At 36.2% G+C, this 14175-nt stretch overlaps 1 protein-coding gene across 2 annotated transcripts in view; it reads right to left on the bottom strand.

Moving 5' to 3' along the window:
• The window catches only part of Grid2 (glutamate ionotropic receptor delta type subunit 2), a 1592033-nt gene that overhangs the window by 330991 nt on the left and 1246867 nt on the right, over positions 1-14175 (bottom strand). For both annotated transcript variants that reach the window (XM_004640617.3, XM_004640618.3), the window contains one exon: positions 6162-6474. In XM_004640617.3, coding sequence (XP_004640674.1) covers positions 6162-6474 — 313 coding nt within the window. The remainder of the gene's footprint in view (positions 1-6161; positions 6475-14175) is intronic.

Genomic DNA, 14175 nt, shown 5'->3' with positions numbered 1-14175 from the left:
ATGTAACTCGGCAGTGTCCCAAATTTTCTGATCAAGGAGATTATGGGGCCAAAGAGGAAAGTGATTGATGATGTAAAGTATGCCTAAGGAGAGTCACATGGAGAGAAAACATTCTCTCAGGCTTTCACAGAGACCACATTGGCCAAGCAATGGCCGTGACTCATCCACATGGCTGACACTGACAAGGTTCTACAATCTGAGTCACAGGATCTCAGCATAAATCCTGAGGGGATTTCACTGACCTTATCAGACCCAAAAGCTACAACTCTTGTTGCATAGGACCTGCTTTACCTTAGTCTTAACCATCCAGCAAAAAAGTATAAAAACGAAGTATAAGAAGTAAAGCCATGGTGTTACGTTGAGCTGTAGGGGACTCAGGTCAACAATTTCTGATACTGCCAGTCAAGCGGAAGACCCAGTACTATTATGGACTACTGAACTCTTTTATAATATTTTGCTGAGTTAACACACCTATAATATTCAAATAACAGAACTTAACAAAAAAAGGGGATACAGTTGAATGTCCATTTTGTATCTGTGTATTCAAAATGGTTAGGATAGATATACAGTTGCATTCTCTTAATGAATAGAGGGATTTGTTCTAATAGTGTTTGTAAATAGGATGTCATGTCCGCATCTTGTACAGCAATTAACCACTAGGAAGAATGTATGCAAAGTGTTAATTATTGAAACTGTCCTACCAATTTGATTTCAAACTGTCACATTGCTATTTGTTTATCAATAAAATTATGGGGAAAAATAAATAAAACAAATCATGACTGCACTGCTACTAATGAAAAAAAATGAAATAACGTAATGGGTTTCTTTGGAATATACTGTTCTAAAGACTATATAAAAATATAATAATTTTTTAATCTTTTATTTATTTACTTGGTACAGTGTCTCACTATGAAGCTTGGACTCATTCGTAGTGATCCTCCTTTCTCAGTCTTCCCAGCATTCGGATTACAGGCATGCACCACCCTGCTCAGTTTTGAGGCCTTCCTGGCACAAACCCAAGGTTCCTGGGCCTTCACGGCATGCAGTACTGGGAATCGAACCTGGGTCCTTGAGCTTGCCAAGCAGGCACTTAGATGGCCAAGCTATCTCCCAGCCCCATAACTATCTTATTTGAAGAGGAAAGCAGAATACCTTTGCTTTCAAAGATTTTATTTATTTTATTGTAAGACATATAGAAAAAACTTGCATATTTTGAAAAAGATAGAAAATGGTAATAAAATGGACACTTTCCTTATTAAGAAATATGTCCATAAATATGTTTTATCAAATGTTAAAATGGTTATATGCAAATAATAAATAGAGCAAAGCTGTGACATGCAAGGGTCAAAAAATTTTTGTTTATACATTTCTCTCTTTACCTTCTTAAAAATATACTCAGTAGGGATAGTACACATAACTTTCTCTTTGGTTTAGTAAGTTTTAGGTCATTGGGGATTTTTTTTAAATTTTAATTTTATATTTCAATCTATAAAAACAGCATTGCAGCTAACTCTGTGCTTGATTATTTAGTATTCATTCAATATTAAACACCTAATAAGTACAAGACAGTGAATGGCACACAAAGGGCCTATAAATGTGAATAGAATAATGTACTGTAAAAGCATGAATACAAGAGAAAAAGAAATGCAATAGAACTGCATGAATAAGTCCATGAAAAATGTACCTTAGCAAGCAGAATGGATAGTCCCTATCTGAGCACAGACATCTTGAAGAAATGAAAACTGGAGGATTAACAGGAAAACATCATATAGGAAATGGAAGGTATGAGTAGAGACAAAGCGAGTTGGTAATAAAAGTATTTCTAGAGAGTGTACTGTGCTTCCAGGTATTGAAAAAGCAGGGGAAAAGGAAGAAATGCAGGAAACAATTTTGTATTAAGCTTAAGGGACTAAAAACTGAGTGCAGTAACTAGATACTCATACGAGGCATTATTGTTAAGAAATGAGAACTGGAAATAGGACAGGAGACAGGCTAGAATAGTCTTCATTCTCTGCAAAGCTTGGACCTTATAAACTGAGGGTACTGAGGAGTCAGGGAAATACGTGAAGGAGAGAAATCCCACGGTGACCTTTTCAAGGCAGTGATAACCTACCTGCACACATGTGGATCATGCAGTGGGCTGCGGAACACTGGAAAGGAAAGACTTACAAGAGGCTGATACTTTGGGTGAGAGACAAGGTAGTTGTCAGCTAGGCAACAAGCGAGGCCCAGTCTCTGGAGGTGAGAAGACAGTTCTACTTCTATAAATATTTAGGAGGTGAAATTGACAAGACCTGATTATGGTTGAATATGAATCATAGGAAAAAATGAAAAGCAAATCTGAAGCACCTGTGAGGTGCTTCAAAGTGATTGTTGTTGCACCAGCAGGAGCAAGAATGTAAGAGGCCAATGGGGTCTTATGTGGAAAAAGATTCAATTTTTGTAATGGTAAAATTTATTTTATGTCAGACATGGCCACAGAGAGGCTTAGATACACAAACAAAAATCTGAAGTTGAGGAAAACAATATAGATTTGTGAGTCATGAACATATTGGGAGTTATAGGAACTATAGCTCAATTGAACAGAATGGGAAGAAGAGAGATGGAAACAGTAATCACACATTGCTACGGGACTTTCTAGTCCTAGCTGCTGTTTGTGTCAACACTAGAGTCATCCTTTTGTAGTTATTGGCAGCTCACCGGTTCATGGCTCAGTTTCTTCCTTTGTAGTCCAAGCCAGCAGTCATGGCGGATAGTTCATCTAACACTCTAGTCTCTGTTTCTCCATCAGCTTTGAAGTGCTTTACAGACTCTTTAGTTTCAGGAATCTAAATGCACACACCTGTAACTTTTCCTCCCCTGCCTTACTTCTAAACATTTAGGCGTGGCTTCCAATTTGTGAATACTTCACACTCAAACTCACTCATGCCCATATTTCCACTCTCCTTTAACCTAGTTAAGATATCTCGCTGCTTTATCCTCCTCTTACTCAAATGCTCTCTAGTACATTCTCTTCATTGTTCCTTCCTTTTTTACAGATCCATGTGAGCCAAAGTCTAGCATACCAATAATCATTTTGCAAAGACAGAAAATTACTGTGGGAAGGAAAAAGAATCAAAATGCAATATGTATATGTGCAATCTCCCATTATTAATGTATTATTATGTATTATAAACACAAAATAACAATAGAAAGCTACTGACACTCAAGAAAAAAATTTCCTGGCTGTCCTTTTCTATATGTAATTACCCATACCTGAGTGTTATTGTATTTACTTCTTTAGTAAAGACATATACTGCTTATATGTTACTATAATTTATAGTTTCTCACTTTTATCTATCTTAATTCTCATAAAGTCAGTGAGGCAAACACATCTAGGTTGTTCCCTGAAGCCAACCTAAATAAAATTCTTCTCTTTTGTGATTTTTTTCTGTGAGATGAATTGCTCTGCTGTGAGAATGTTTGAAATATCCCAAAAAGAGAGACCACCTTCCCACAGTGACGTTGAAGCCCTTGCCTTAGAGAGCACGGCCTTCCCACGTGAGGGGCATAAACATGGCTTCAGAGGCACTCAGCCTTCAATCTGAGCTGACCAGAAGCAGCCTCTGACAGCATGGAAAAAGATACCCTTTGTTCCAGTGACCAGTCTATTCTTAACCCTAGTGAATGCTGTTCCCTCCTGAATTTTACTTGGATCTTTGACATCATTGATGCAGACAACCAAATGTTCTGTCTTTAAGTATTGCCTGTTTATGGTACCTGCACCACCACTGTATGCTCTCTTGTCCTTATATTCTTTGCTCACACTTGAGGGCTCTTCTATCTTTCGCACTCCTTAGGGCTCTGTCCCAAACCTTGTCCTGGCCAGTGGTCTTCAGTGAGGAGTGCAGCATTAGAACAACTATTCCAAATGATCTCTCCTCCATGACTTCACTTGTTTCTTATGTATCAATATCTTCTAAGCTCAGATATCTCTTCTGTGCTTCTAAAATATAGCATCAGTCTATTAACTAGGCTTTAGAAATACCCTATGGGATTTTGAAAACTATTTATTTATTTTGTACAGGGTCTTGCTATGCAGCTTAGATCTGCAGTGACACTCCTGTCTCAGCCTCCCTCGAACTGGGATTACAAGCACATGCCACCGTGCCTGGTTTTGATGGTCGGCATGGCATGCCCAGGGTTCCAGGGCTGACAAAGAATGAGGTACTGGGGATGGAACCTGGATCCTCGTACTTGCCAGGCAGGTGCTTAGACCACTGAGCTACCTCCCCAGCCCTCTGGTATGTTTTATAGATACCTCAAACCCAATATGCACCAAAATGACTGTGTGATCTCTATTGTATTTACTTTCTCTAAGTTTTTTATACTTCAAAGAGATCAACAGCCAATACAGGTAATTTCTTAACCCAGAAGTATAGGATAAAACTTTGTCTCCTTTTTTTTCCTCTATTACCAACCCCTCCATTACTGGACGTATAGTTGTTAAGTTCTCTTGGTTCCACCTATCAATCACCTTCTATTGTCTCTCAATTGCACCCTGCCACTGTAACACTTGGTTCAGTTACTATGATAGCCTTCTAATCTTTCCCAATGCCCACCCTGCCTTTATTCAGTCTGTACTCCATATTATAGCCAGAATATTATAATAGTAAAAAAAAAATTAAGCATGTGTTTTGCTGAATAGTTTTAAAAAGCTAAAATGACTTCCACAAATATCAGTTTGAACTACTGATAACAGCTGTATCTTTAACCTCAGCCTTCTCTGCATAGTCTACCCTAATTTATGTATCACTTTCTCGTTTAAAATTCTACCCCAATTATTTATGTCTCCATTCTCTTTCAGCAAGTTATTTGCATAGTAAAATCTGTCTCTGTTTACACAGTAGGAAGTCCCAGATCCTTCTTCGTCACATTGAAGCATACTGGGCCTTCCTCCTTCCATGGCTGCTTGACAGCTTGTGCTTACCCCATCACAGAACTTTCTACTTCTAACTGTGATTCATTGTTCACGTGTCTGTTTCCCACTAGTTTTGTGGCTCAATGATCGTAAAGTGGCTCTAAGTTGTCATTGTATATAAAGCTTAGCAAGATTCTACTTAAGTGTTCATTAAATATTTTCTTATTCAATGGTGTAGTATTGAATGAGCTGAAAGGGTCTGTGATGAATACAGCCACTGTTAATATTTGTCTGTGGCCTGAAAACAAGAGAGAAAGAGAAAAGAATGCACATAAAGTTTTAAGGGATAGATTAGAAATAAGGATGTAGAGATGAAGAGACTAGACAAATTCTTGATTATTAAAATGAAACTAAAATAAACAGTGGTTAATGGATGGGCCAATAGCAAGTGGGAACAAAAATTTAAATGCTATTGAGAGTTATGAACATTAAAGCAAAAGTGTCATATGTATATATTTAAAGACAGATTTCTCCCATTAATTTATAGGCTGAATTTGCAAAAGAATTTCCACACTATTTCAGTTTTTATGATGGCAGTAGTCTCAAATAAGGAATATAAAATATCTTATTCTATTCTAAAACAGTGAGAATTAACCAGACAAGTTTAAAGAACAAAGCAGATTGGAAATTGAATAACAAGGAAAAGACATTTTTAGTATGAGATTATACGATAAATCATGACTTTATAAAGATTATATTTTAAAATGAAAGATAAAATATAAGGTTTTTTAAAATCAAAGTCTTAAATTAATCATATCTTTTCAGTGGTAATGAATCTTCTTAATACATGATATAATGTTTCTGAACAAGGAACAAGTACTATCTTCTCTTATATACATAAACAATTAAACACTACTCTTTCTAATAGCAAGTAGTTTCTTTCTACTAACACTATTTCCTCCGAGAATTAGATTTTGGGGAGAAAATCTGATCTTGCAGTGTGTTCTGAATCTTATCTCAACATTCACATTTGCTTCTGTAAATGAAACAACTTATATCAAAAGACAAGAACCATCACTGCTGGATGCCTGCTGTGCTGGAGATCCACTAGAAGAAAGATGGAATGTCCTTTCCTGAGCTTTGCTCCTGTGAGGATCCTTCAGAACACTGATGGGCATCAGATAGAGCTCTCTTAACCAAATGCATGGGTTTTGAAATGTCATATTCCCTTTTTATATTAAAATATAATTTCTCTCCTTACCTTGTTGTACAAATGATCCATACACAAACCACATGGAGTTGTAGAGAGTCGTAGAGGTCATCGATCCCATTTGTAATCTTGGGGGATTCAACCAGTTCAAGAGGTAGACCAGTAGACCCACCAAAAGCACTGTGCCAGCAATGCAGGCCCATAGAGAGAGATCAAAGGGCGCGAGACAGGCAAACATGTCCACCGTCTTCTCTGCCCTTCGAAGGAGGACTCCCACTGAGTAGTCCATGTAACGGGTTGTAAAGTCCACCACATTCTCTCGATCTGGAGTGATGGTCAAGGCAGAAATCCCTATGTCGGCTCTCTGAGAAATTGAAAGAGAAAGAAATACATTAATAGTGTGAAAAACAATTTGAATTGTGACACTTCTTCTTGCCTAGAGGGAAAAAAAATAGATGCTTCAGGCAACATCCTAAGTCTTTTTATATAAACTGAAAATACTACAGAGATTTCTTATAGAGGAGTTATATGTGAATTTTTACATTTATTAATGAAAATCTTGCCCTGCTGGAGTCAAATAAATCACCTTGTTTATATTGTATATCAAATCAGTGGATAATACCTCAGATACAGGCAACACAAAGAAAACAAAGAAAACTCTTTTTCCCTTAAGTCATTTTACCACAGCCATTGTTAACACAGTAGCAGAGAAAAACTTGAAAAACTTATCTATGAAAATGTTATTCTATATATTTTTAAATTTTATTTTGTTTTTGTGGTGTTGGGGGTTCAAACCTAGGCATACCTCCTCACACATGCCAGGCATATGCTCCAACAGTGAGCTACTTCCCAACCTAATAGGCCCTCAACATGCAAATTATTAAGTAGGTCACTTAGCAACTAATTTGAAGACAGCATCATGTAATGCAGCAAACATTGTTAAATTCCTATCACTTCAGTGAAATTTTGTATCATTTTTAATGCTGTTTTTTTTCTATCACTATTTTGTATTCTTTAAAAAATAAATTCAAAAAACTTTAATGTGACACTTTACTCTTGGTTTGAATTTCTCTTCAGAAAAATTACATCATTAGGCTCTAAATATATTAGAGTTTGTTAGCGATCTTGCAGCAGAAGGTTGTAATGTCACAGGCCAGAAGTCCTCAGCATGATTCTGTTGCATACACTTCAGATCCATTTCGGTAAACAATTAATAGCTAAGAAGAGGGAATTTTTCTTGTTATTGTATGCTCTTTCCTCATTGTGTCTCTTCAGATTTGCTGTGACATTACTCACAATTGTAGCATATTTATGTTACTTATTTATTTTTAAGAATAACACTAAAACACAGAATCAATGAGCATTTAAATTATAAGAGGTGGGCCGCGGAGATGGCTCAGTAGGATAAGCACTTCCCTGGCAAGCGCAAGGGTCTGAGTTCAATCCCTGGTTCCACCAAAAAATAAAAAAAATAAATTGTAAGAGGTGAGATAGATATTTAAATATCTAAAAGATGCATCTTATTTGAAATAATGTTCTATTGCTACGATTAAAGCTGTGGGAAGACTGTTCCAGAAAAATACAAACACTAGTATGTTTTATATTGAACATTTTCTAGTTATTTTTCTTTTATTGTTTTATGAAAGAGGATGGAAATTTATTTTATAGTTTTTGAGTATCAAGAAGAAAAAGCCATGGAAAGTAACATGCTCGCAGAATGTAAATCAGCTTAGGTATGGCTAACCTCCGAAGTCATAATGCTGTGAAAATATTCTAGCAGAGCCAAACAGTGTGTGGTGAATGTGGGCACATCCAGAAGCTCAGCCTATGCTCATTTGTTTATAGGCCCAGTGCTAGGAACTGTTATAATTCTTTCACTTAATCCTGACAATGAACTATGGATTTGTATTTTTTCTCCATTTCGTAAGTGCAGAAGTTTAATAAGCTTATTATCTAGCTTTTAGTTTTAGTTTCTCCAGTTAGGAAACAAGTGTTTTAAATTTAGCTTTTTAAAAATTATACCCTTTAGGGGCCAGGGAGATGGCTCAGTTGAATAAGCGCTTGCCTGGCAAGCCCAAGGACCTGAGTTCAATCCCTGGTTCTGAAAAAAATATATATATATCTTGAAAGCCAACATTTTGGCCCTAACCTTCTAAGGTCAGTTAAGACTCAGGACATATGAGAACTTGTACTGTAATGTCATGTACCTCGGTAATGTCCCAAATTTTCTGATCAAGAAGATTATGGGGTCAAAGAGGAAAGTGATTGATGATGTAGAGTGTGACTGAGAGTCACATGGAGAGAAAACACTCTCTCAGGCTTTCACAGAGAGCACATTGGCCAAGCAATGGCCATGACTCATCCACATGGCTGACACTGACAGAGGTTCTACAATCTGAGGTACAGGATCTCACGATAAATCCTGAGGGGATTTCACTGACCTTCTCAGACCAAAAAACTACAACTCTTATTGCATAGGTCCTGCTTTACCTTGGTCTTAACCATCCAGTAGAAAAGTATGAAGATGAAATATAGGAAGTAAAGCCATGCTGTTATGTTGAGCTGTGGGGGACTCAGGTCAATAATTTCTGACATTGCCAGTTAAACAGAAGACCCAATGCTATTATGGGCTACTGGACTCTTTTAGAATATTTTGCTGAGTTTTCACACCTATAATATTCAAATAACGGAACTTCGAAAAAAAGGGGTATACAGTTGAATGTCCATTTTGTGTTTGTGTATTCAAAGTGGTTAGGATAGATATATAGTTACATTCTCTTAATGAATAGAATGATTTGTTCTAATGGTGTTTGTAAATAGGATCTCAAGTCCGCATCTTGTACAGCAATTAAGCACTAAGAAGAATATATGCAGTGTGTTGGTTGTTGAAGCTGTACTACCGATTTGGTTTGAAACTGTCTCATTGCTATCTGTTTATCAATAAAATTTTGAAAAAAAAAGAAAAAAATTATACCCTTTATATTGCTATAGGCCCATATAAATATATGAACTACAATAAGTTTAGAATTATTAATTAAATCAGAGTTATTAGTTATTAATTTTTATTTTGTTTGCTTTAGTTTACTTTTTTTCTTTATAGTTGATGCTAAGAATTTGGTATTTTTACATGGAAAATGAAACCTGGCCTCTTAGCTTTCTAGCCCTGTCTCCAGTGGGTTTAGGCTTATTTATTTGTGAGATGAATGTAACTGTTCAATATCATTATCATGAGCTGACTCATTTATCTCTATCATAAAGATGAGTGAATAACTCTTTAAGATCCAATTACACTCTCCACACATGCCTTTCCTCTTTTGAGACAATAACCTCATATGGATCAATAACTTTCCTTTTATACGCCTAGTTATATTAATATATGCTGATGATACATCATAGATATAATCATCCCCATGCGTGAGACCTTCGGCGGCACACTTAGGACTGCTCAAGCTCTCCAGGACCAGCCCAAGCCCAGGCCTGGCGAGTATTGCACCAAAGCTTTACAGCACAGTCCCAAGGACAGTGCTGCACAAAATGATAAAGAGAAGGAGCAAAATGCAATCTCAGGTCCCAAGCCCCCACAGACCAAGTGCCAAGGATGCTAGCACAGAACAAATTGGGAATCACACAGCTGAAATGTCTGAATCACTAGCGTCTGAAGTAAAGAAACAACTTCAGAAATGTATAGAGGAACTCAAATCAGAAATAACTTCTGAAATAAAAAAGCAATCTATAAATTAATAGCATCTGAAGTAAAAAATCAAATGCAGAAACACACAGAAGAAATAAGATCAGAAATCATCTCCTTAGTAAAAGAATTGATAACTGCTTCTCAAAAAAACCTGATAATAAATAAAGTAGATTAGAAAAATAACAGATTCCTTGAATGAGCAATACAGGAAAGAAATAGATTGCATGAAGCAGAGTCAAAGAGATATAGAGGAAATTAAAATCTCAGTCACAAGCCTGCAAAATCATTTGAGTGAAAGTGAAGATAGAATTTCAGATCTTGAAGACACTGTTGCAGCTAGTGAAAAGGTCAGAAAGGATCCCTTAAAAACAACTAGCATGCAGGAAAAAAATAATTCACCACTTGAAAGATGGTGGAATGATGTACAATGTGAGACTAATAGGCATCAATGAGAAAGAAGGAGTCAATACAAATGATATAAAAAGGATATGGGCAGAACTAATAGCAGAAAACTTCCCAAATATGAGGAAACAATCTGGCATTCAGGAAATTGAAGCATATAGAACTCCAAATCACTTCAACGCAATTTAAAACAGATAGAGACATATAATAGTCAAGATTCCAGAAATCCAGCACAAGAATAATACATTGAAAGTCCCTAGAGAGAAGAAACAGATCACATTCAAAGGAAAACCCATCAGAATTACAGCCTACTTCTCTTCACAAACCATGGAGACAAGAAGAGCATGGAACAGAGTACTTCAAGCCCTGTATAAAAACAAATTCCAGCCAAGATTACTATACTCTGCAAAAGTCTCTTTCAAGTTCATTGGAGAAGTGAAATACTTCCATGACAAAGAACAACTAAGAATTTCATGATGACAAAGCCAGCCTTACACAGACTACTGAAAGATGTTCTAGAGAGGGACCAAAATGATCAGAACTCCACAAACGAGAACAGAAGGAACCCACTAAATAGGGCAATCAACTAAACACAGGATAAAAAGGAATAAGCAACAGTAGATAAATAAAATGTCAATAGTAAGTCAGTACACCTAAGTTATAACCATCAATGTAAATGGACTCAATTCACCAATTAAAAGAAATAGACTGGCACAGTGGATCAGGAAACAAAATCCAACAATATGCTGTATAAAAGAAACACTCTTAACTCATAAGGAAATTCATAGGCTGAAAGTCTTTTGACTTTTCATCCTTTGTTGGAAAACAATGCTACACACCACAGCATCTCAGAATAAAGTGGAGGTAGCAATCCTGTTCTCAGATAGTCTCGACATTAAGGCAAGAATGATCAAACGAAATAAAGAAGGCCACTATATACTGGTTAGGGGAAAAATTAATGAGTAAGAGGTAACATGCATAAATGTGTATGCACCAAACACAGGAGCACCCAAGTATGTAAGACTAATCTTAATGGACATGAAAAATCTAATATCCAATACCACAATCTTAACAGGAGACCTTAACACCCACTTATCCCTAAATGATAGGTCAAGCAGACAAAAAGTTAGCAAATTAGTAGAACTTAACCAGAGCTTGGAACAAATGGCCTTAGTGGACATATACAGAGTGTTTCACCCAAACACAGCTGAATACACATTCCCTTCAGCTGCACATGGGTTATTTTCTAAAATAAACCACATACTAGTCCATAGGTCAAGCTTAAGTATATGCAAGAAAACAGAAATTATCCCATGCATATTATGTGACCACAGTGTAATGAAACTGAAAATACATGATAAAAGAAATCAGAAAAGCCCATAAATATGTAGAAATTAAACAACATTCTACTCATCAACCAATAGGTCACAGATAAAATTATATAACCAATTGAACAATATCTACAATCCAATGAAAATTCAAGCACTACTTATTGGAATTTATGGAATGTGACGAAAGTAGTTCTTAGAAGGAAATTTATAACTGTGAACTCACACATTAGGAAAACAGCATGGAAACAAACACCCTAATGTTGCACCTCTAACATCTACAAAAGGAAGAGCAAACCAAACCTGGAATAGCAAAGGCAATCATGGGCAATAAAGACAAGGCAGGAGACATTATAATTCCTGACTTGAAATTATACTACAAAGCTACTGTGATAACATCAGCATGGTACTGGCAATGAAATAGACCTGAGGACCAATGGAATAGATTAGATGATCCAGAAGCCTCTATGAACACACTCTGTCACCTTATCTTTGACATAGGGGCCAAATATGCCTCCTGGAAGAAAGATAGCTTTTTTAACAAATGGTGCTCAAAGATGGGAAGAAATCATAAAGATTAGAGCAGAAATTAATTCAATCAAGATGAAGAAAAGAGTTCAAAGAAGAACCAAAAAGCGGTTTCTTTGAAAGATTAAATAAAATTGATAAGCCTCTAGCTAAGCTCATCAAAAAGAGGAAAGAAAATATTCAAATACTAGCAATAAGAAATGAAAAGGATGTCATTACCACAGACCCAGTGGAAATTCAGAAGATTATCAATAGCTACTTTGAGAATCTTTACTCTCGCACAATAGAAGACATAGATGAAATGGACAGATTTCTAGAAAGGTACAAAATACCAAAACTGAATCAAGAAGATATAACAACTCTTAATAACCCAATAACAGCCAAGGAAATACAAAATGTAAGAAAAAGCCCGCTGACAAAGAATAGTCCAGGTCCTGATGGATTCACAGCTGAATTCTACAAGAAATGTACAGAAGATATAATCCCTATACTCCTCAAACTCTTCAATGAAATTGAAAAGGAAGCAACCCTCCCATCATCATTCCTTGAGGCAAGTATTATATGGATACCAAAACCAGGGAAAGACATAAGTAAAGAAGAAAACTACAGGCCAATCTCGCTCATGAACATAGATGCAAAAATCCTCAATAAAATCCTAGCAAATAGAATACAGCAAATTTTCAAGAAGATTATACACTATGACCAGGTATGATTCATCCCGGGGATGCAAGGATGGTTAAATATAAGCAAATCAATAAATGTAATACACTATATCAATAGAGCCAAATCTAAAAATCAAATGATCATCCAGATTGATGCAGAAAAAGCTTTTGACAAAGTCCAACACTCATTCATGTTCAAAGTCCTACAGAAAATTGGAATAGATGGCTTCTACTTCAATCCAATAAAAGTCATCTATGACAATCCAACAGCTAGCATAATTCTAAATGGGGAAAAACTGAAATCTTTTACTCTCGGATCTTTTATTCAAAGATGTCCTCTATCACCACTCTTATTCAACAGAGTTCTGGAATCATTAGCTAGAGCCATTAGAGAAGAGAGAGAAATAGAAGGAATAGGAATAGGTAAAGAAGAGGTTAAATTATCACCATTTGCCGATGGCATGATACTTTACTTGGAAGACCCAAAAAACTCCACCAAAAAGCTACTAGCATTAATAAATAAATTCAGTAGCATATCAGGATACAAAGTCAATACCCAAAAGTCAATAGCATTTCTCTATACAGATAACAAACACACTGAGAGGGAAATTAGAGAAATGATACCTTTTACAATAGCACCAAGGAAAATGCAATACCTTGGAATTAATCTACAGAAGTCAAAGATTTTTTTAAGGAAAATTACAATACTCTGAAAAAAAAGATTGTAGAGGATTTCAGAAAATGGAAAGATATTCCCTGCTCCTGGATAGGAAAAACCAACATTGTGAAGATGGCCATACTCCCAAAATTGCTGTACAGATTTAATGCAATCCCTATCAAACTACCACCAACATACATTACAGACCTAGGGAAATTGTTCCTAAAATTTATTTGGATCCAGAAAAGACCTAGAACAGCAAAGGCAATCCTGGACAACAAAGCCAAGGCAGGAGGCACTACAATTCCTGACTTGAAATTATTCTAAAAGACTACTGTGATAAAATCAGCATGGTACTGGCAACGAAACAGACCTGAAGATCAATAGACTAGATTAGATGACGCTGAAGCCCCCACGAACACACTCAGTCAATTTATCTTTGACATAGGGACCAACATGCCTACTGGAAGAAAGATAGCCTCCTTAACAAACAGTGCTGGAAAAACTGGCTCTCTACTTGCCAAAAACTAAAACTTGACTCAGGTGTATTACCATGCACTAAGCTCAAGTCAAAATGGATTAAAGTTCTAAACATTAAAACAGAAACACTAAATCTCCTGGAAGAGTAAATAGGAAGAACTCTTGAAGACATAGAGGTAGGCAAAGAGTTCATGAATAAAAATCAAATCGCACAGGTAATATTGAAAATAATTAACAACTGGTACTCATCTTATTGAGAAGATTTGCACATCAAAAGAAATTATCAGGGGCCAGGGAGATGGCTCAGTGGAATAAG

The sequence above is a fragment of the Octodon degus genome, unplaced genomic scaffold, assembly GCF_000260255.1.
Source record: "Octodon degus isolate 3935 unplaced genomic scaffold, OctDeg1.0 scaffold00125, whole genome shotgun sequence".
NCBI classification, from domain to species: domain Eukaryota; kingdom Metazoa; phylum Chordata; class Mammalia; order Rodentia; family Octodontidae; genus Octodon; species Octodon degus.
Note: the sequence above shows the minus strand (reverse complement) of the source record. Positions and strands in the feature narration are given on the sequence as shown.